At 41.3% G+C, this 22,351-nt stretch overlaps 2 protein-coding genes across 8 annotated transcripts; both read left to right on the plus strand.

The window, feature by feature from the left end:
* On the plus strand, positions 1–11,753 carry LOC121626845 (mucin-17-like). Of its 6 annotated transcripts, XM_041965551.1 has the most exons (32): positions 1,934–2,151; positions 2,334–2,545; positions 3,168–3,249; positions 3,349–3,407; positions 3,491–3,580; positions 3,667–3,781; positions 3,866–3,939; positions 4,024–4,065; positions 4,280–4,375; positions 4,603–4,663; positions 4,778–4,863; positions 4,996–5,088; positions 5,202–5,291; positions 5,379–5,475; positions 5,574–5,653; positions 5,789–5,884; positions 6,211–6,306; positions 6,602–6,686; positions 6,772–6,812; positions 6,919–7,014; positions 7,200–7,295; positions 7,625–7,706; positions 7,784–7,827; positions 7,946–8,017; positions 8,209–8,304; positions 8,612–8,693; positions 8,775–8,818; positions 8,944–9,039; positions 9,794–9,875; positions 9,957–10,000; positions 10,101–10,170; positions 10,738–11,753. In XM_041965551.1, exons 1-32 carry the CDS (start codon positions 1,947–1,949, stop codon positions 10,767–10,769), a joined length of 2,736 nt encoding a protein of 911 aa, XP_041821485.1. In that variant the 5' UTR covers positions 1,934–1,946; the 3' UTR covers positions 10,770–11,753. The 6 variants fall into 6 exon arrangements, with proteins under 6 accessions (XP_041821488.1, XP_041821485.1, XP_041821484.1 ...); XM_041965550.1 differs by lacking the exon at positions 9,957–10,000; XM_041965552.1 differs by lacking the exon at positions 9,957–10,000 and having other exon boundaries at positions 10,101–11,753.
* A 616-nt stretch (positions 11,754–12,369) lies between these two features.
* On the plus strand, positions 12,370–21,849 carry LOC121626847 (E3 ubiquitin-protein ligase TRIM21-like). Of its 2 annotated transcripts, none has more exons than XM_041965556.1 (14): positions 12,370–12,494; positions 13,955–14,195; positions 14,460–14,548; positions 14,764–14,833; positions 14,936–15,024; positions 15,185–15,307; positions 15,935–16,030; positions 16,116–16,219; positions 16,329–16,431; positions 16,617–16,761; positions 16,846–16,872; positions 18,429–19,922; positions 20,584–20,755; positions 20,978–21,849. In XM_041965556.1, exons 1-12 carry the CDS (start codon positions 12,459–12,461, stop codon positions 18,974–18,976), a joined length of 1,671 nt encoding a protein of 556 aa, XP_041821490.1. In that variant the 5' UTR covers positions 12,370–12,458; the 3' UTR covers positions 18,977–19,922; positions 20,584–20,755; positions 20,978–21,849. The 2 variants fall into 2 exon arrangements, with proteins under 2 accessions (XP_041821490.1, XP_041821491.1); XM_041965557.1 differs by having other exon boundaries at positions 12,472–12,598.
* Positions 21,850–22,351: the final 502 nt, after the last annotated feature.

The raw sequence follows: 22,351 nt of genomic DNA on the forward strand, positions 1-22,351 counted from the left end.
AGAGAAGAAGACCACAAGGTAGGCAACACACTAATACGTTTTCTTAATTCTGGGTCTCTTGATCTTTTTTCTTTTCAAATTCTAATGCAAATAAGGGGAGAATGTGCAGAGGGCAAGCTTTTTCAAGTCGGCTTCAGCGTTACTGGCATTAAGTTGTTCAAAATAACAGGGATTTGTAAATCTGCGGTGGTCCAGTTTAAGCCTTACGACAGATTAAGAAGAGCACAGAGAGATTGTTGTGTTTTAATTCACTTTGATACTTTAACAGCCTTTAACTCCATCAACTCCCTGTTTACGAAGCATTCTAATAGACTCATTAACCGAAATGCATGAGATATTTTTTTATGCAAGGATACTCAAGGCATCACTCCCCTCTGAGAAGGGCAAACATTAGAAAGCTCAGTGAGGTGATTATCCAGCAATAACTGAGTCCTCTTGAGTTCAGAGCTATTCGAATGGATTTCCTTTTTCTGTTCTCAAACACTTTTTTAAGGATTTTCGTTTCGTTTTGTGGTGACTGAAACTGAGCTTGAATGTCTTCCTCATGCAGGAAACTGTTTAGCCCATTTCAACAAACCTATTCGCCTTTTCAATAAAAAACATTGTTATGCCTCGGTCTAGGGGAACCTTTGACAAAACATGATGTGGTGCTCCCCCAGTCTTCCCACTCCAGGAAAGCCAGCAACAACAAGGCAATTTCAAAAATAGGAGCAGTTTTATTCGCTTCAGAGGGAGAAATAACAAACAAAACCACTCTAGATAGCTCTAACTTACCTAACCAAAAGAAAAGGAAAACTGGGTTAAATCAAAAAGCTTCTCCCTCCTACTACTGCTCACTTTTGCTACTTTTAGTATTAATTTAACAGAGTTTGACATTCACTATGATTCACGCTAAACACGCTACAAGGGGATTCTATGATGCTGCCGATCACGATGTTGGCCTGGCATTTCCTGGTGGTGGAAAGGATGGAGAGGAGGGAGCGCGCAGTCAGCGGGCTGTTCAAATAGTGCAGGGGAGCCACCCCTTGACCAATCAGGCGAGGCAATTAGACCACACAAGGGACACACCCGCTCCTTGTTCACACATCCATGAGGACACACACACACACACACACACACACACCTAGGAGAGAGGGGAAAACCGAAACAAACAAACAAAACTAAAATATGAACCACAGGGTCAAAACAACATTAAATTATATTTCTGGAATACAAACAGTATCAATTAAATTTGTAAGGAGACAATCACCTTCACTACTGACGCTCATTATGACAATTTCTCCTCATGCCTTCATAAGGAAGGTGCTGGAAAATAGAGACAACACCTTGAACTTTGAATAAAAGTCTAAGGTGAGATAGATCCGATTCTGGCTGTGTTATATATCATTAAGTGGTTTAGTTTACTGCAATACAATACACAGTAGTTTATTTAGTCTAGTATTACATTTAAAATACTCACATGAAGTACAAAACAACTTTCCTCCTCTGCTTGCTACCTGATGCCAGTGTAACTAAGTACATTTACTCAAGTACTGTACTTAAGTGCAAATTTTAGGTGCTTGTACTTGAGTTTTTTTTCCATTTTATGCAGCTTTGTACTTTTGCTCCACTACATCTCACGGACAAATACTGTGCTTTCTACTTTACGACATTTGTCTGACAGCTTTAGTTACTAGTTACTTTTCAGATTGCAGCTTTTCACTCCCTACCCGTCCAGTGAACACCACGTATCTTGAAATTTGGTGGTCCGGAATCTTCTTAAAGATAAATTAACTATTTAAAAACCCTCTTGAATCAGCTGGAAAATGTACCATCACAAAGCAGTAATGGAGCATTTTCACCGTGTATCATTAGTACCTTTACCTCAGTCAAGGATCTGAATACTTCTTCCACCCCTGATCAACAGTAATGTATTATGATATGTTTTACACAGATAAACACCGGACATGAGCCTCCAGGTTTGCGGCTGCTGCGGTTGGTCCAAAGTGACGACCTACCATGGCCTGAGAGTTCACCAGGGGAGGATGGGGTGCACAGAGAGGGGCGTGAGGGTTGAAGAGCATGAACAGCAGAACCTGTGGGCTAATGTGGGATTTACAAACAATCAAAAGGACAGTTTCGGTATGGATCTGTACGCTTCTATCAGGATTGGTGGGTATTTCACAAATATGCCGCATTGCATTCATTCCTCACATTGCCACAAACACCAAGACGTGCTAATTAAAGCCAGATCAGCGGGATGAGAGGGATGAAGCAACAACAACAACAAAAAAAAATGCAATCGTTAATTTTATTTTCCCCTAGATGTTTAAAATCTTTCTGTCTCGAAACAGACTACTACTCAGACATGAGCCTGCGGGTTTGCCACTGTGGCTGGTCCAAAATGACGACCTACCACGGCCTGAGAACTCACCAGGGGAAGATGGGATGCACGCCGAAGGGAATAAGGATCCCAGAGAGGGAACAGTTAAACTGGAAGAGTCCGAGGGAAGAAGTGGATCAGAGGAAATATAAGCCAGCGAAGAGAACCGCTGTCAAAAAGGAGGTGAACGTTTTAGCAATTACAAGAGGCAACCAGTTAAAGCTCAGAAAAGCAGTATTTTTAGCTGTACTAGTACCGTGGCTCTGATTGGTCCACCACTTGGGTCCAGACTAAAATAGCTCACCAACTATTGGACAGATTGGTGATTTTGTGACTGCTCGCTCATGCCATCATCATCATCGTAATAATGACATTCCCATCAGCCTTAGCCCAACTTTGTGCCACAGGCTAGTTAGCCAAATGTTAGCATGCTAACACACTAAACAAAGATGATTAACATGGCATCACATCTGTTTAACATCTGCATATTAGCATTGCAGTTGTGAGTGTGTTAGCATGTTGGTGCTAGCCTGATGTCCAAAGCCCAGCTATTTGTGTTAGCTTCACAGAGCAGCTAGCATGGCTGCAGACTAATCACTAATTTGTAATTAATTTATTTTTTAATTTATTCATTCTGCAGCAGCCACACACACACACATCAAATCTGTTTCACAACTGCACACTAGCATTGCAATTGTGAGCATGTTAGCATCCTGGTGTTAGCCTGTAGTCAGTTGAACAGTTGTCATCATTATCGTGACCTTGAGATCAATTTACTTCCAATTTTCCACCTTAACCATGACAGACTGCGCCATCGCCACCAATCACCAACATGCGTACCAGCTCTGCAGCAACGACAGCCACAATCAAGGCGGAGAACAAACCATGTATGTGCAGGATTACAGTTCAGACAGTACACGATTTTGGAAAATAATCAGAAAAATAAAGCAGTTACGGTTGGTCCTCACCAATGCCTTTTATTGCAGATTTTGCAACTGAACAGTGCTCACGTCGTCAGCAGCATGATTTCTACGATGATGTGCAGGTAAAGGAGATTAATGCAATCTTTCTGACTTCGAAATAACAATATATGAAAAGAAAAATTTAAATGAAATGAACATCTTTCAGGTGAATAGACCAGTAAGAGAGCATCAAACACCAACATACCCTGCAACAGTAGTCCGACCTAAGGAGAAACAGTATCAAGCATTATCACAGGTACTTCACTGTTTACTGGAGGCAAACACTTTAGATTTAGTGATTTAATGGTATGTTTAAAGCATTTTTAATGATATCTTCATTAGCCAGCAGACAGCAGAGCGATGACTGGAATTTGGAGCATCAGCAGTCGTACCGACTCTGCAACAAGAGCAGCCAAAGTCAAGGAGGAGCCCAAATCACGTGTGCAAAGAACCCAAAGTAGAGTTTAAATCAGTTGGAAAATCAATCTTAAAATATTCAGCTAAGGCAGAAGCTGATCATCTCCTTTCATTACTGCTTTAGAAATTCCACAACGGTCTTCTCAAAGAGCCACAAAGTCACACGTTCAGCCACAGGACTTGTCCACTGGGCTGCAGGTAGAGCAGATTCTCCTTTTTTTTGCATGAATGTTTTAAGAAGTACAATGTAAAGGGAGTTTACATCTCATTCTGCTCATTTAGGGGAATAGATCGAGCAGGGAGCGTCCAAATATTCCACCCCAGGTAAGAGTGGTCCAACTTAAGGAGGATGAGATGAAGGATCAAATGTTATCACTTAACTGTTTGGTTTGAACTTCTTTTAGACATGTGTAGAGTTTCGACATGATTTTAGATATTTTATCCTCATTTTTGCCTTGTTTTTTTTCATTATTGCTGTTTTAATTGGTAGATGAATTCAATCAGCAGGTATTATTACTGAGTTCTCAACATGTTTCAGGTAAAGAGTTTGGTCAGGGAGGGTCCAGCAGCCACATACCCAGCAGCAGTAGTCCGACCTAAAGAAAAACATCATGTGGTTCAAACTTTATCAAAGGTACTAAACTCCTCTGTGTTTTAGACCCCGTGTTACATGTCTTCATGTTTTCAGGTGCAGGATGGAAAAGCTTGTTCAGCAGCTCATGTGAACCCAGTTTAGTTGCAACAGCCTATGAATGTTTCTATATTGATTTTGACATTGAAGGTTAGCTTTGAAATTATTAGTAACTAATATTAATATGTACTCTGTATAACACCTGCTAACTTTCCACTTATACCTGCCAGAATGTGTCACCAAGCATCGGCTCTGCAGCAGCAGCCAGAATCAAGGAGGCGCCCGAATCGCGTATGTACAAGACTATAATTCTGTCAGAACAAGGTTTTGCAGAAAAGTCATAAAAACATAGATTAAAAAAATAAAGCATCTGAGGCTGAGACTGATCATTTAATTTCACTGCAGCTTTTGCAACCCCACAATGGCCTTTCCAAAAATCCACAAACTCAAAAGCAAGCCTTCAGTTGCAGGACTTGTCCACTGGGCTGCAGGTAAAGCAGATTTGTATGAATTCTCTGACCAATATCATTTTCTTTCTTTTCTAAACATGCAGCCCAGTTCCTTTCTTGTTACATGTGTGGTTGTTTGGAAGAGCAATGTGTAAATTCATTGACATCCTTCAGGTGAATGGATCTAGCAGGGGGCGTCAAACAACTCTACCTCTGGCAGCAGTCCAGCCGAAGGAGAGAAACAGGGAGCATCAAACATTGTCACAGGTGTTTCTGCTATAATTCAACCATTTACTGTTTAAGACCTTTACTTATGACCCTTGACTTTAAATATAGGTACATATGACGAGTAAAATTTAAATGAAATGAACTTCTTTCAGGTGAACAGACCAGTTAGAGAGCGTCAAACACCAACATACCCTGCAACAGTAGTCCGACCTAAGGAGAAACAGTATCAAGCATTATCACAGGTACTTCACTGTTTACTGGAGGTGAAACATTTTAGATTAAGTGGTTTAATGGTATGTTTAAAGCATTTTTATTGATGTCTTCATCAGCCAGCAGACAGCAGAGCGATGACTGGAAATTGGAGCATCAGCAGTCGCACCGACTCTGCAACAAGAGCAGCCACAGTCAAGGAGGAGCCCAAATCACGTGTGCAAAGACCCCGAATTATAATTTAATTCAGTTGGAAAATCAATCAATTAAAATATTCAGCTAAGGCAGAAACTGATCATCTCCTTTCATTACAGCTTTAGAAATTCCACGACGGTCTTCTCAAAGAGCCGCGAAGTCACGCGGTCAGCCGCAGGACTTGTCCACTGGGCTGCAGGTAGAGCACATTTGTTTGAAATCTCTGACCAATATCATCATTCCCTTTCTTCTCTAAATATACAGCCCAGTTTCTTTTTTGTTCCATTTCTGGTTGTTTGGAAGAGCAATGTGTAAATTCATTGACATCCTTCAGGTGAATGGAGCTCCACCTCTCCACCAAACAACTCCACCTCCGGCAACAGCAGTCCAGCCGACGGAGAGAAACAGGGAGGATCAAACATTGTCACAGGTGTTTCTGCTAGAATTCAACCATTTACTGTTTTGACCCTTGATTATATTTTCAGTTGCTCAGCAGGGCTTTTTGTCATTGTTAACATCGCTATTATGTCCTGACTTACACCCGAAATATAGCATATAGAACATAAAGCATATCAAAATCCACTGATGAGCATTCGTAGACCTTGCTGTGACAGACACATGCGTCACTTTTTGCTTCACCTGCAGCATTTTGTCAGTTTTAAAACAAACGGCCACTTTGTGTCTGGCGCTGTTCACCGACAAGACGTTCATTGTGTCCGTGTGTGTGCACGCTCTGTGTGTGTGCTTTCATTCAAGGCGAGGCAAAGCAGAGTTAAACCTGAAATACCACCAAAACCGCAGCTGAGAGGGGAAAGAATCAGTGAGATCAGACAATTGGAGACAGTCTGCGAGGTAAACAGCAGCATTTTGTTCTTTTTCACTCGGGATTTGCAGTTTTACAAAAAAATTATAAAAGAACGATACCACACAGTTGTTGCTGCCACCTAAAGAAAATGATTTGAACATGGTTTGAAACTGAAATTAAAATGAAATTGATGTTGGTGGATATTGAAGGCATGAGATTCGTCTTTGCTGCAGGGAAAACCTTAAAAAGGAACCAGCCATAGAAATGATGAACGGTGTCAAACCACCTGGAAAAGTGCTGGAAAGTCATTTCACAAATTACGTTGTACAATATATCTGACAGAGTGTCCCAGATTCAAAAAGTACCAACACCCGAACAAATTCAGCAGCAGCGGCAGAGACCACGGCAAAGGAGGATACCAAATCATGTATGTAATAGTACAGTTTCACTCAGCACAGGAATTTGCTACATAATCAAGAACACGAAGCAGCTGTTGTATTCTTTGTCCACAGTGGGTGAAACTGCACAGCATGAATTCTCTGCCGGCATGAAGGTACCTTAACAGCCGGATCAGCAGCAAAAGCTGGTAGTGCGGCAAAGGTCATGGTGTTATCTTCTGGGTCTGGCTCGCCTTGCACTGAATGCTCGACATGTTTCAGGTGAAGGAGCTGGCCCGGATGTTTTCGGCGACCACAACCCAGGAAGCGGCAGCCCGACCAAAGAGGAAACACAGACAGGAACGAGAGCTATCAGAGGTAGCTGACTCTGTAAATCTTCTATTTGATCGCACTGTGGTGCCACATGGGAGAGGCTTTTTCTGGAATACAGAAATGTTTTCCCATTTTCTTCTTTGTGAACATGTCTCTGCTGTAATGTGCAACCTTTCATACAGTAACACATTACTATTATCTGAGATATATGAGTGTTTAATATCTTTCAGGAGATGCAGTTAGCCCAGAAGCTTTCAGCAACCACAGCCCAGGAAAGATCAGTCCAACCAAAGGAGAAAAACAAGGAGGTCCAAAAACTGTCACAGGTACAGCACTGACGGTCCACTGGTTGGTTCACCACTTTGGTCCAGGCTGATATATAGCTTTAGATGGTTGCAATGAAATTATCTGCAAACATTCATGGTCCCCAGAAGATTAATTCTACTGCCATGTTGATAAATGATGATAAATGATTAATCCAGAAAAGTTTTTTCAGATTAATCACTGATGAAAATAATCATTAGTGGGAGCCCTATAATATATAACAGCAACACAGATGTTGGTGCAGCTGAAATATATAATTCATTTTTGCAAAGCAGGGATCGGTTTTCTAGCGATGCTTCAAATATGATGAACTTCCACTTTTCTCTGACAGAACGTGCCGGTTTCAACAAGTGCCACCACCCAAATGAATCCTGCATCAGCAGAAGCCGCAACTGAGGAGGATCCTACATCATGTATGTACAGTATGATGGTTTTTAATAATCAGTAAAAGAAAGAAAATGGTGACAGTCAACATTGTGTCCTTCAACAGCGAGTGAAGCTGCACAGCTCTCAGATTCCTCCACTGGCTTGAAGGTACAGCTGATATTTCACTCGTTGTCAACGACAACTTTTTCCACACATTGAGCCTCATACACCACTTTTATACTGTTCATTTATACGTGTCTTGCATTGAGTGTTAAACATGTTTCAGGTGAAGGAACTAGCCCAGATGTTTTCAGCGACCACAACCCAGGACACAGCAGCCCGACCCGACCTATCGCAAGTACTAGACCCTCTGTAAATCAGACCAGAAAGTAAACAAACACAATGTGTTGCTATATGATTACTAAAATGTTTCCAGGTGGTTGTTGAAATGTTAGTAAGGGGTGGTTGCATGGCAATTCTAGGTGGTTACTAGGTGGTTGTTGGATATACTCATTATTTAGTTGGACACTTGGTTCTGTTATCTATCAGGCAAAGTTTATATCCGGGAAGGTGTCACCTACCACAGTCAAGGAAACTGCAGTCCACCCAAAGGAGGAAGAAAATGACGATCAAAACCGATCACAGGTACAGCACGAGTGCCTCCATGGAGCTGTTTTTAGCTGTGTCTGGGTACATTCATTTTCTAAGACATCCAGGTTTTAAACTGTTAAAAGCCTTTATTAGAATCAGTTGACTTTTGAAAGAAACAGTCAACAAGACGGGGAGCTCATCCAAACACCATTGTCCATTGAGAAGGGATACACGCAAAGAAGTCACGTGATCAGCAAATGACAGCTGAAATCATTCAGCTGCCCGAATTCATTTTTGCAAAACAGGGATAGGTTTTCTAGCAGTGCTTCAAATCTTATAAACTTCTACCTTTCTCTGACAGAACGTGCCAGTTTCAACAAGTGCCACCACCCTAATGAATCCTGCATCAGCAGAAGCCACAACTGAGGAGGCTCCTACATCATGTATGTACGGTATGATGGTTCATTAATAATCAGTAGAAAAAAGAAAATGTGGTTGACAGTCAACATCTTCTCCTTCAACAGTGAGTGAAGCTGCACAGCTCTCAGATTCCTCCACTGGCTTGAAGGTACAGCTGATTTTTCACTTGTGGGGATGTCGACATCATCTTGTTTAACACATTGAGCCTCACAGAGTACTTTTATACTGGTGGTGACTTCATGGGTCTTGCACTGAGTGTTAAACGTATTTCAGGTGAAGGAATTGGCCCGGATGTTTTCAGCAACCACAACCCAGGAAACTGCAGTCCAACCAAAGGGCAAAGACAGAGAGAAACAAAGACTATCACAGGTACATGTATAAATAGTGTGTAATAGTGTATGTAATAAACAACCTGATCTTGCCTTTGTGTTTAGACCTGGTATTTTGAAGCCATTCTTGTTGCCTCGTGGCAAATCAGCACCAGACTCCCTTTAAAAAAATCTGAGTTTTGTGAGTTTTTGTGAGTTTGGGAAACTTTATAAACTTTGTGAAATGCTGTCTACAAAAAATCTTAATTGTTTGGCTCCTCTTTTGAATTCTGCAAATTTAATACATAAGTTATTTCTTTCTTGTCATAAAACATGTTGTGTCAGTTTGTCCCAGCTTCTTGCAGTATCAGCATGAAGGCTACGCTGTGACTAGACAAATTATCGGCCTCGTTAACAGCAGATCAGCTGCACCCAGATGACCTCCAGATGTGGTCAGGCAGCTCCCATCACATGCATTTATACCTTAATTTAATGCATTTATCCTGATCCGGATAATGTATCCGGATACAGATTTCATTTTAACACCAGGTTACCTGATCATTAAGATGTTTGCAGGTGGTGGCTGAAATGTCAATAGGGTGTGGTTGCACGGCATTTTGAAGTGCTTACAAGGTAGTTGTTGGATATACTCATTAATTTTCTGGATCGTTGAGGATTTATTGTCTTTGAGGCAGAGCTTAAAGCCCACAGACCAGGACACAGCAGCCCACCATGTACTAAAAAATACACAACATTTTCGCAGCATTTTCTTGCAAATGCCTCAAATATTATAAACTTCCACCTTTCTCTGACAGAACGTGCCAGTTTCAACAAGTGCCACCACCCAAATGAATCATGCATCAGCAGAAGCCACAACGGAGGAGGTTCCTAAATCATGTATGTACAGAATTATGGTTTATTAATAATCAGTAGTATTAAGAAAACGTGGATCACGGTCAACATCTTCTCCCTCAACAGCGAGTGAAGCTGCACAGTTCTCAGACTTCTCCATGGGTTTGAAGGTACAGCTGGTTTTTGACTTGATGGGATGTCAGAAAAAACTTCTCTAACGTGACTTCATGACTTAAATGTGTCTTGCACTGAGTGTTAAACATGTTTCAGGTGAAGGAACTGGCCCAGATGTTTTCAGCGCCAACAACCCAGGAAACAGCCGTCCGACCAAAGCCCAAAGGCAAGGAGGATCAAACCCCATCATAGGCACAGCACCGGTGCCTTGATTGTGCTGTTTTTAGCCTGACCAGTCAAGATTGAAATATCTCAACAGCTAAACGATGGAAATTTTTGCAGACATTCACGGTGCCCAGATAATGAATCATAATGATTTTAGATTCCCCCCATCACCAATAAGTTTTCCCTGATCATTTTATTTAGTACTGTCATCAGGTAGAAATATTTATTTATCTACTTAAGGGAACCTTGCTCAGCTGGAGATCTGAAATGTGGTGAAATGTCATAGTTCTATATGTCTAGAGATTTAAGACCAAAATCCCAATTTACCCAGTTTGGCTCACTATAGCACTGATGCAGTAACTTTATCCTGTACCCATTGGTAGAAAACAAGTGGGTCATCAACCCAAAACATTAGTTTTTTTTACCCATTTTTTATATTATTTGTTTAACCTGAACAAAATGTTTATGATGTAGGGTGTAGTGTGGAGTGTTGTGTGTAAATATAGGCTAAATTGTACATGTTTAAGTGTTTTTCCGAACTCTGGTGCATGTAAACCACTGCACACAGATGCTTTGTATCTGCAGATGGGAAGAAAGTGAGCAACAGAGGGAAGAAGCAGGAAGCTCCGGGGAGGTCTGGTAGATCCTGGGGCTCAGCAGGCTGACCTCTGGGAAGTCTGACTGGGAGGTTGTTGACAGCTGCAAGACAGGATGGGATCTGAGTGTAACAAGAGGTGATCCAAACCGCAAGGGGAAACTCTTGCTTCCCTAATAGCAGTTACTGGGTCACTGGAAACGACGAGTGTGCAGCCCTGACAGCACCGCCGGTTTGTTCTTCCCGGAAAGGAAAAGCACAAAACGTGGGACTGTTTGTGCTTTATGAGGAAAATCTCGTCTTCTTGTACAATCTCACATCTACTCGTGTACTGAGTGTTCGTTCTCTCTCCGTTTGCACCTTAAAGGAGATGCTGAAAGTGTTGATCCTCTGATTATCCCACCTGTGAGATACCAGGAATTATGCATTAGAATGTTAATATGAGGGTGTGTGTGTATTTACTGTTTTCATTGTTAATGTCAGCATTTTATGGTTAATGTTAGCACTTTTGTTAAAGCTACATTTTGTTAAATAATAATCAAGGCTGCACAGTTGCAGGTGTTGTGTCTTAAAGCACCTTGTATGGTCGAGTTCCTACATTTCCCATAATGCAGATGCATCATGTCTGTAAAGCTCAATTAAGTTGGCCTCTTGATGAGTAAGCTGAACTGTTATTGTGCTTTAATGTTTTACTTAATGTAATGCAAAGGACTGCTCTATAGTTGATCTTACAAGATCTGCAGTTTATTTCTACATACCTAATTAAGGATATCCTTTAAAGTTTTCTGTATAATAAGGAAGTGTTTTTTTTTATTAGAATTCATACATCCTATCAAATCTGTAGTAGCTACTCCTCTAAGAGTCCACAGTCCAGGAACTAAAAGTTGGCTGCTTATCCTTAAAGCGACACTTTGCATATTCAACTTTTCATTTGTCTCTTATTACAAACAATAAAACACAGTGTTGCTCAAAAAGTTTAATTGAAAAAAAAGTATTGAAGTGTTTATATTAAATGTTTTATTAAACGTACAATGGCACTGTAGGTAAAAAATAAATGAATAAAACAGAAACCGGGGGTGGTGGGTAATATTCTGAGAAAAAAAACTCAAAATTAAAGTTGTAAATTTATGAGAAAAAAAAATGGATATTCTCTGATCTTGTAAAATCAGAAATTTGGAAGAAAAAAAACTAAGGTTCCTAAACAACAACAACAACAAAATCTCACAAATTTGTAATTTTAATCTCAGACAAATTACAATCTTTTGGGCCCACAAACTAATCTACTATAATCTCAGAGAATATTCAGGTTTTTGCTCATAAATTTAAGACTAATTGTTTTTCTCTTGGAGTATTACTCTCCTCCTCCTGCTCCATATTTTATTCATTCATTAAATACCTACTGTGGCCCTGATACTCCCTCATACAAATGGGTAGATGCACAGTCTTCTCTTGGCTGCTTGTCATGACCATGGAGTGGAAATATAACCTTATTCTTCTGTTGCTCATGTTCACATGTTGAAATGATAGATAGACTTACGCAATAGATTAGTGTTGTGTAAGAACATCACAGTAGTTAAGTGTTTGTTAGAAGTCGCGCTTTGGGGCATTTACAGAGAAAACCTCAGGATCACTGCGGCTGAAACGAAACTGAAAGAGTTCGGGATGAAACGAGAGCGACAGGAAATGAAAGCCAGATGATTCAGAGGAGCGTCGAGGTGACAGAGCGCAAGGTAAGCTGCTGCTGCTGCTCTCATTCTGTTCTTCTTCTTCATCTAAAGCTCTTTGTGATGTCTACTGGAGTCACGATGCAACATAACGCACAAAAAGCCTTCAGGTGAGACGTTCAGGGGTTTATGTTTCCCCACTTGGTAGCTTTAAAATGTTAGACTGATGGAGGAAGTAACATTAAAAAAACACTTTTACTTTGAAAGAAAGAGCTTTGATTGCTGGATTTTTTTTTTTATGTTAAGCCTGTTAGACGTCAGTTTATTTGTTTAAAGCTTATATAATAGGTGACACAATGAGCCTGAAGCCGGGGCAGGACAGCAGGGCTGCGGTGGTTCACCACAGGTATCAGGGTGTGTTCAAAACGCAGGAAACATGAAGAGGAGAGAGAGTAAAACTCCGCTGTCAGAGAGAAATAAAATCTCCTTTAATGCACGAGATTATTAGATCGTGTTCTGCTGCACACCTGAGCTCAGTCCGCAGTCCACTTGAAAATAAATAATGCTTTGTTGATTGGTTTAGAGTGATGTCATCCATTGCCAAACTTTGGACACAGACAGTTTTTTTTCCAATAGAAGAGCAAACATAAAACATTCTCGCTTTTTTATTACATCATATGACTGAACTATCATTCTATAATATGTCGTCATTCATATACTATATTTATTATACACTTGCACATTCATATATATTATGCAACCACATATACACATGCTCCTATTCATATATAATGTTATTTTGAATGTATATGTGATGCTTCATTAAATTAACAACATAAATCAATATCAATGATGACTGATATACTGTATCTGTGCCACTTTGATCTGGATTAGCACACCATTCACTGGAGTAAATAACTTTTTCAACTTACCTGCATGTCTCTCCTGGGATTAATGAAGTTTGATCTCATCTTAAAACTTACTCCTTTAATTACAGTTGTTTCAAGCCCATTTCAAGAAGATCCCTTAATTGCTCTGTTACCTTCTAGTTGTGTCTCACTGTGCGCACCTGCAGCAGGAAGTAGTCGATACTGTGTGATACACTCATTGCCAGCAGAGGGAGACTCATCGCTGTCTAAACCATAATCTGAGCTCTACAAATCCACTTTGCAAACGGCACAGTCAGTCGTCATAAATTATCATTGGAATTAAAGTAATTCAAATCTTTAAACTGTATAATTACCTCTAAAAATGTGCTTCCTTGCAAATTAAGATAGCGACAGGTGTTCCACAGGGTCAAAACAAAGCGTGTCTACACTCAAAAACATGCATTACTGTCTGTCTATGGATAAAAAGTTCAGATATGTATGCACAGGAAAAGCAATTTAGTTTGATGCAACTTATTTACCTCGAAGCCTGTTGTGGAAACTGATGAGAATCATTTCTTTCTGCTGCAAAAATGCTGATTTTATTGCTTCTACAAACGGGGAGCAGGTGAATAAAAATGTGCATTTCGACCTCTGCAGATAATCACCAGATCAGACATGAGCCTCCAGGTTTGCGGCTGCTGCGGCTGGTCCAAGGTTACCACCTACCATGGCCTCAGAACTCACCAGGGGAAGATGGGATGCACGCCGAAGGGGATGAGGATCCCTGAGAGTCAACAGTTTGGAATTAACAGCTACTCTCCGAAACTGACCTTCATCGGACCTCCAATAAAAATAAATGAGCCTTACAGGGATATCTTCACCCCTGCTATCAAGCCTGGTGAGTGACCCAACAACCTCTACTACTGATGTCTCTAATTATTCTGATGCAAACAGTCAAATGTGGCAAACAGGAGGATTAACAGAAAAAATGTGTGGTGCATTAAAAAAAAAAAAAGGCTGTCCCATAATGGTGTTAATTCAATTTTTCAATTTAACTGCACCCACCATTACTCACTACTGAATGTAACATGGTCGACAGTTGGTTTAATGCTTCAAAGACAACCTACTTTAAAAAATGAATGTTTTTTTTTCTTATTTTCAGCAGTTGAACGGGACCTCTGGACAAGACTATTGGAAGAACCCCTTCAAGTGGACACCAGACCAATCAACAGCACCCCAGTCAAGAAGGAGGTATATTCGAGCAAAAATAAGCCTAAACATGCCTTAAAAACTGCAGAATCAGTTCAGGAGATAATAAAGTTATAGGCTCATCTAATGGAAGATGTTGAAACTTCTAGTTAAATGCATGAATTACGGATAATGCAGGATACGTTAATGTATTAATGGAATGAAATGGAAATCTTTAGCGATATGGAAAAGTAAAATCTTCCACTTTTCCCTGACAGCTTTCCTTCACGCCACTGTCGCAGACCTTCGGCAGCCACATGAATCCTGCGGCGACGGAGGCAAAATCACGTAGGCTCCGTCACGAATTCAAAGCAGAACCAGAGCAGGAGCAACATGTAGATACGGGTCAAAGCTGCTGTGTTTCACCGCGACCGTCTCCTTTCTCCACAGTGTTCGAAACGCCACAGCAGTCCCATCAAACCGCCACCAAAGCTCGCCGAGCGCTCGAGTTCCCCAGCGGTCCGCCGCAGCTGCAGCAGGTTCTCGACTCGCCTGAATTGAATTTTTTAAACATGCACCGCTTTCAAATGTGTCTTATTAAATAGAGCCATTGCAGCCTGAGAAGTTCTACAGCATTCATTTAGGCTTTTACCATTTGGTGAGTTTGCACTGACTGCTTTCGTCCTTTCGATGGCGCAGCTGGTCTGGGATCTTCCAACAACTGCGGCCCAGGAAGCGGTGGTCCGACCGAAGGAGAAAGAGAGGGAGAAAGAGAGAGAGAAAGAGAGGGAGAATGAGAGGGAGGCTCAAAAACTACTGAAGGTAATAAACACCGAATGATGATCTTCAATGCAGTGTCAATCTATTGATCCACGCTGAGATATCTCATCTATCGGATCGCTTTGTCCAGACATTCGTGCCTACCAGATGTTGTATCCGTGGGACTTTGGTGATCCCCTGATGTTTCCTCTAGCGCCCCCAGCAGGTTGACGTCTGTGGCTTTAAGTGATATGTGCCAACAACTTGTATTGGTTGTCATGGCACACGTTCAGGTGCCCCCTTAGGATGCATGCTTTGGTTTATGAACCAATGGCAGTCCCATCAGCCTCAGCTGTACTTCAGCGCTAATTAGCACATGATAGCATACTAACACGCTAAACTATGAGGGTGAGCATGTTGCTATACCTGCTGCACATCAGCATGCTAGCTTTGTCGTTGTGAGCATGCTAGCATCCTGGCATTAGCGTGTAGCTCATAGCACTACTTTGCCTACATGCAGCCTCACAGAGCTGCTAGCATAGCTGACTCTATTGGGTTTTTTTGCACCTCTAATTTAGCCTTTTAGCATTTATTAGTCTTTATCAATCCGCTTTACATTCATCAATGCTTTCATTGTATATCACTACAATGTGTGCATACTAACATCAGTTCTTTTTGCCTTCACTCAAGGCAAAACAAGACCGGATGAGGGCTGATTTACAGCAGAAAATTCAGCTGAGAAAACAGAACATTGCAGAAGTGAGATCATCTGTCAAAGCCTGCAAGGTAAGCTGCAGGAGATTTTTAACCTTTTGGGTTTAGTCTTGGTTAATTTGTCTTTAACACCCTGCCTGTTCGTCGCACCTTTCAGGGCATCTTGGATGCAGAATGGCTGGAAATCAACGGCGTGTTCTCAGAGGTGATGAGAGTTGTGGAAGACGCTCGGCAGGAAGCCCTCCGGCCGCTGGAGGAGAGGTCAGTCAGATTATAACACCCCAATGGTGGCCGTGAATGCAAAATATATACTGTATGCAGTGATGGTAGTTTTAGGAAAATGAACTGATGTGAAGTGGGTTATTTGTAGGAGATACAGAGTGAAGAGAGAAGAACAAGATCTGGTTCAGAAATTGCAAAAGGAAATCGACAGACTCAAAAAGAGCATCGATGAGCTGGACGGAAACTTGCAGGTGAGCGTCACTGTGCTTCCACTCTGCATGTCGCGGTACAGCGTGGCGGCTGAGCCAGGAGGCACGGCTTTGTGGTGTAATGCAGCTTCAAGATTTACATGTACATTCATTGCAAGTTAGAGATATCATCAACCATTCGGTGCATTCGTCCACTTTTATTTCTGACTCATGAAACACACACACAGGTTTCTCCTCCAGCAGGCCTGGATGAATCTCAAGACTGGGAAAAACTTGCTGTCAGCGGTTCATTCCTCCTCGGTTCACTCAGAAGTACAACATCGAACATGACGGAGCAGATTCTCCAGACATTGGATAAACTCTCTTCCGTTGGTGAGCACGAGTTTGGATTCAGCGTCATCGAGGTCTGTTTTTAATTCATAGTCGCTTGTCATGATATAATTTCCTTTTCCACAGAACTCAAGAGGATTCCCACATTTGCAGGTGCGTGGCTCAAAACTTTTTTTAAAGATGGTAAATCCAATTATTCTTCTAAAAGTTCAAGACCCTTTTGAACTTCACCTCCACCAGGGTCCAGCTTGAAAAACTTTTTTAAAAATCAAAAAAGTTTTAGCCTGATACAGTGTGGTATCAGATGAATAAAAGAAATAAAATAAAGAATATTCGGAGTGGATATTTTCTGGCATACCAGATGCTGAAAAAAATGATTTCCAAATCAATCCACTTCACCTGAAATATTTATTATTAGTCAGAGGCAAAATCAATCACGGTCTCTCTCACACAAAGCAAAACCTTTTTTCCAAATTCCAATCCATACCAACCCTCCAACCCCACGATAGAAATAATGTAAAGGGCAGCAACATCAGGCTTTGACACATGAAGTACCCAGAATCCATTTTGCGTGGTTTCTGCATGGCTCAGCGGCACTCAGACACGTAGAGTTCTTTCGAAAAGCAAAAAGGAGAAGAGCCTGATGTAAAGTCTGGGTCGGCTCAAAAAACTGTACAGTCACAGCAGTGCGGATGTACAACATTCTCACAACACCTGTGTCGTAACCGTGACCACGATTACAACACCTGTAATCAAATGTTGCACGATACTTGACTACAACACTTGAAATTCAGCAGAGTACATGCACGCCGCTGTGACTTGCCAATTTTTTGGTACGTCCCTTTGACTGTGGACTTACCTCTGAAGAACACATGAACATCGCTGGTGACTCAGAAATGAAGCTGTTTGAAATACCTTAGTCCTGCGTTAATCAATGTATTGTTCTTGCATTAAATCAGAGATGAAATGCTGTTAATTCTTCTACATTCCTGACACTTTCATGCGTTTTCATGAATGAAGTCAAGCACGTTGGGTTTAGGCACAAAAAACACTTTTGTTTAGGTTTAGGGAAACATCGTACTTCAGGTTCAAATCACTACTTTATTGAGATTAAAGGACCTTTGTTGCCATCTGCAAGGTCTCTCTTGGCCCGTCCAAGATTCCTTACAACGCACTACAGACTCAATATGGATTCTTTCATTTAACATACGTCCGTGTAAATAAAAAGTACCATGTATCTTTTCAAATGGGCTGGTCAGAGCTGAAGTGTTGTGCACGTCCCTCTCCGAGAGCCTCCAACCAGCCTCGCCTCTCCCGGCGTTTGCAATAACCCATCATCTAGCGGTATTCATAATAATAAAGATGATCATGCAATACATCATGATGTGCATGCATTAAGAAGATTTATGAGAAATGTGAGCCACAGACGAACTCGTTTTGAATCTCACGGGCATCTTCGCCACCAAGTAATCCTTAAATTACTTAAAAATTAGTTGTACTTGCACTTGAATTGAAGCATAATTGAAGTTATGCCACAGCTGGAGCAGCCTTGGTTGCCGTCACCTCATGTACTATTTAGTTCATACTAAGGTTTCAGACATACTAAAAAAATCTCAGATGCTACTTTAGCAGACTCAGTGCTATGTTAGTATGGAGTTTGGGACTCTGTGAACTGCACCATGATTCTATTGTATTCTATTCATCTGTAGTGGATGTAAAGCTGGACCCAACCACTGCACACCAGAGCCTTCTTCTCTCCCCCGACAGGAAGAAAGTGAGAGATGGAGGACAGACCCAGAGGCTTCCTGACGCTCCAGAGAGGTTTGACATGTTTGGCAGCGTCCTGGGGCTCAACAGGTTGACCTTCGGGAAGTCCTACTGGGAGGTGGAGGTCAGCAACAAGACGGGATGGGATCTGGGCGTAGCGAGGCGCAGCGCGAACCGCAAAGGGAAACTCTCGCTGACCCCAGACAACGGATACTGGGTTACCGTTCACTATGGAGGTGAAAAGTACGCGGCCCTGACAGAACCGGCCACCAGCCTCCCCCTGACAGCGAAGCCTCAGAAGGTGGGGGTGTTCGTGGACCACAAGGAAGGTCTCGTGTCCTTCTACGACGTGACGGCCCAGGCCCACATCTACTCGTTTACCGAGTGCTCGTTCGACGGCGAGATTCTCCCGTATTTCAGTCCGCACCTCGAACGAAATGGGAGAAACTCTGCGCCTCTCGTCATCTCTGATGTGATAAAGCACAAGTAGTTACGTGAAGCGTGGCGTTGTGTTGCTGCTGCAATGAAAGTTGCGCCACTCGTTGCGAAATGTACGAGTCTGTACGGTAGCTTTACTGTGACGTGATGTTTCACGCACAGTCGGTTTATACACTACTTATACAAGTTTAGACTTTTTATTTTTTAAAATTACATTATCATGAAGATATCAGGGTTTTTGCACTTGAATTTCATGTTCTATATATTTTTAAGATGTTTTACATTGCTGGCATTTTGCAAGATGTATCTGTGTAAATGTGTATGTCTGGGCTTGCTTATGAAAGCTTGCTTTTTGCTCTTCGACCTGCCTGCTCGGGTGTCCTGCACTTACTTCTTTTTGAACAGCTATGAGCTTGACAAAAGTTTTATCATCTTCGTGGGTTTTCATCAGAAATCAGAGAAATGCTGCAACAGCTCTCTGCATGAGCTCGTGTGTTGAAATAGCTGGAGTCAACCTTTAGCCCCGATTCAAGTTGCAGCGGCAATGATGGCTAATCTTTTTTTGGACATATATACAGAATATATAATTTTTTTTTTAATTGTTCTTTCTCATCTCCTTTTTATTCTTGTTGTCTGTAGCGACTTAATTTCCCCGGCGTGGGATCAATAAAGTTTGATCTTATCTATCACATCTTGTTTTCTTGCGTGAAGAAGCCTGACAGCTTCGCGCTTAAACAAAAGAGAACTTCCTCATTTACAGAAACAGGATTGGCCACACGAATTTACTGGTGGTTAGGTATACAATGACAGGGAGGTTTGCAGAATCTTAATTGGCTGTCAGCCTCTTAGGCTTAAAATGATTGGCTGTGATCAGATGGTAGAGGTAGCATAAAAAGGGAGAAATGTTTAGGGACTTTGGACCAAACGTCCGGGCTTGTGTCGATTCCAGACGAACGCAGCAGCGACGTTTGCAGCGCAGACGCAGCTGATCAGAGCAGGTGAGAAATTTTATTTATTGCCATTTCACTATTAATGTTTTTATCTTTTTGTCTTTTTATCTTTTTAAAGTTGACAAAATCACAGTGGCAGCCGTGGTATTTGATATACGGGGGAACATAAATTTTTTTTGGGACTTATAGTAAATTAAATAACGACAAAAAATAATAATGAATAGTTTAATTAAACAGAGTGATTAGAAAAAAGAGGAATGCATTGAAAAATGCGTCGACTAATTTCTCATTATTCATTTTGATTTAGTAAGCTTTATTTCTAGATTTGCAGAATTTGATCCTCACCAGTGGCACTTAATCAATAATAAAGTAATCTCCTACTTTGTTTTCATGCTACTCTTGTTTTGAGTCAGATTGCATCCAACACAGCTCTTTACAAGTTGTGCAGGGGTAAATATAGGAAAAACTAATCACTGAAAACAGCCTTGAGCGAGAAGTACGCTCTGAAGTAATATTTATTTTCAGCTGAAATGCACAAATAACTGAGACACAGAGATTTAAAAGTAGAACAAGACAAAGTCTGTGTATGAAAAAATGAAATGCATCATTCACATTCTATCACCTTTTGATTTTGCATGTGGTGGGTGTTAATTATATGTTTTTAAACCACAAATTAACATGCAAGAACTCGTTCTGTCTCCCACCCTAGACAAGATGAACATCGTTCTACTGATCGCCGCCGTGGTCGCTCTCGCCCTCGCTGACGAACACCAACCACATCCTTGTCAGAGGAACAATCACATCCATGCATACAAAACATTCGTTTCGAGGCACATCCTGCAACAGTCCTTTAACAGAGGGCTGAAGTGTGAATGGAGAAAGTGAGTGAAGGTTAAGTCAATCAGTTCATTGTGAAATGCTCGCCAGTTAGATGGCACTGATAGCATTTGTGAAGACTGTTTCCACTCATGCACAACCATTTCCTCATTTAACACGTTTATGCTGCTTTATCGACATGTTTCAAAGACGCAAGTGTCACAGAACTCGTTTGTACTTCATCAGCGTCATTAACTGTGCACTGAAGTACTGATCTCATCACACAGGTACCTGCTGAAATACGGACTGTGCAACAGAGGCCACCACACCTTCATCGAGAGGAGGGATCAGACACGTGTCGTGCAGATCTGCAATGGCTGGGGTCGGCTGTTTTATGCTCACCGAGGCGACCTGTGCGTGAGTGACTCCCCCATGCTGGTGTATGACGTCACGGTCAGCAATAAATGGAAGTGCAAGGTTAAAAGGGTGCTGAGAAGGGTCAAGTTTGTCATTGTGGCTTGCGACAGAATCCACAACCAGTGCCTTCCTTCGCATTTTGGGGGATCCACCAACCGAAGGCCAAACAAACATACTAGAATCTGCAGACTTCACTAGAATAGACCAAGGTTTGCAGGGTCAGTAGTGGATTCAAGCTGTCAGGCTCATTATTGGCCTGACATCTAAAACCTCTGTCAAGCTTTGCTCAATGAAGCCTTTTCTTTGCTTACATAAAACACATTAATATGTGCTTTTGTTCTTGAGCTACATTATGATGTTTCTGTCACATCTTTGAGGCACGTCCTGCAACATTTTGTATTCATGCACAGAGGTGGTGACTATAAGTTACAGTTAAAGTGACAGTACAGTTCAGTTTGGATCTAAGTGTTAACCCAGGTTCAGACACAGATGAACATTTTCAGCTAAAACGTCTTTACGATCCCTACGTACGATTGTTTCCTGAATGCCAACTAACCTCACGGTCAATAGGTCACTTGTCTGTGTTCAACTTGTCCTTTTGTTAGTCAAATTCATACAATTGTGTATAATCCTCTTAGAGACAAACTAATCTTTTTTTCATTTTTGTATACTTTCTCCATTACCCGAAATTTTGTGCAGCTGCTTTGCTTTGCATGATGTCAAATAAATGCAATCAATAATCAATATTCCTGATGTTGCCATTGAGTCAAGATCTCTGTTGACTTCTAACAGTTTTTTAATGGAGTATTCATGTATGACAGAGCATCAGAAAGTAGCTGATGAATGCTGTCGTCCACTCCCTCCAGTCCAGGAACCTTCTACCACTTCCACCACCAGTCCACAGTATCATCTATTCATCCATCTATTGAGTTTTGAAATTCTGTTTGCTATAAATGATGCAAATATTGCACCATATACAGTATACATTTTACACATGTGGAAATTTAATTTGTTTCATAAACAGATAGCAAACCACGTAGCTTGTTTACCACTTCTGCATTCTCACTTTATAGTTTTAATGGAAAAAAAACACAAAAAAATATCAAAAGTCTACACAGGGACAATAAATGCATTCATTCTGAAAGTCTGGAAGGCCTCATGTTATTGTGTTTGAGAAGAAAAACAAGAGAAACTAAGCTCAAAGATGAGATGTTATCAATTCTGATGGAACTTTCCAGCCTCAG

The sequence above is a fragment of the Chelmon rostratus genome, chromosome 23 (assembly GCF_017976325.1).
Source record: "Chelmon rostratus isolate fCheRos1 chromosome 23, fCheRos1.pri, whole genome shotgun sequence".
Classification (NCBI taxonomy): Eukaryota; Metazoa; Chordata; class Actinopteri; order Chaetodontiformes; family Chaetodontidae; genus Chelmon; species Chelmon rostratus.

Bases quoted from the DNA above. Each gene is read 5' to 3' on its own strand.
- LOC121626845 (XM_041965550.1), top strand. From the start codon at position 1,947: ATGAGCCTCCAGGTTTGCGGCTGCTGCGGTTGGTCCAAAGTGACGACC. The intron at 2,546-3,167 runs GTGAACGTTTTA...TAACCATGACAG, and splicing joins GAACCGCTGTCAAAAAGGAG to ACTGCGCCATCGCCACCAAT. The intron at 3,408-3,490 runs GTAAAGGAGATT...AACATCTTTCAG, and splicing joins ATTTCTACGATGATGTGCAG to GTGAATAGACCAGTAAGAGA.
- LOC121626847 (XM_041965556.1), top strand. From the start codon at position 12,459: ATGATTCAGAGGAGCGTCGAGGTGACAGAGCGCAAG. The intron at 16,220-16,328 runs GTCAGTCAGATT...GGTTATTTGTAG, and splicing joins CTCCGGCCGCTGGAGGAGAG to GAGATACAGAGTGAAGAGAG. The intron at 16,432-16,616 runs GTGAGCGTCACT...ACACACACACAG, and splicing joins AGCTGGACGGAAACTTGCAG to GTTTCTCCTCCAGCAGGCCT.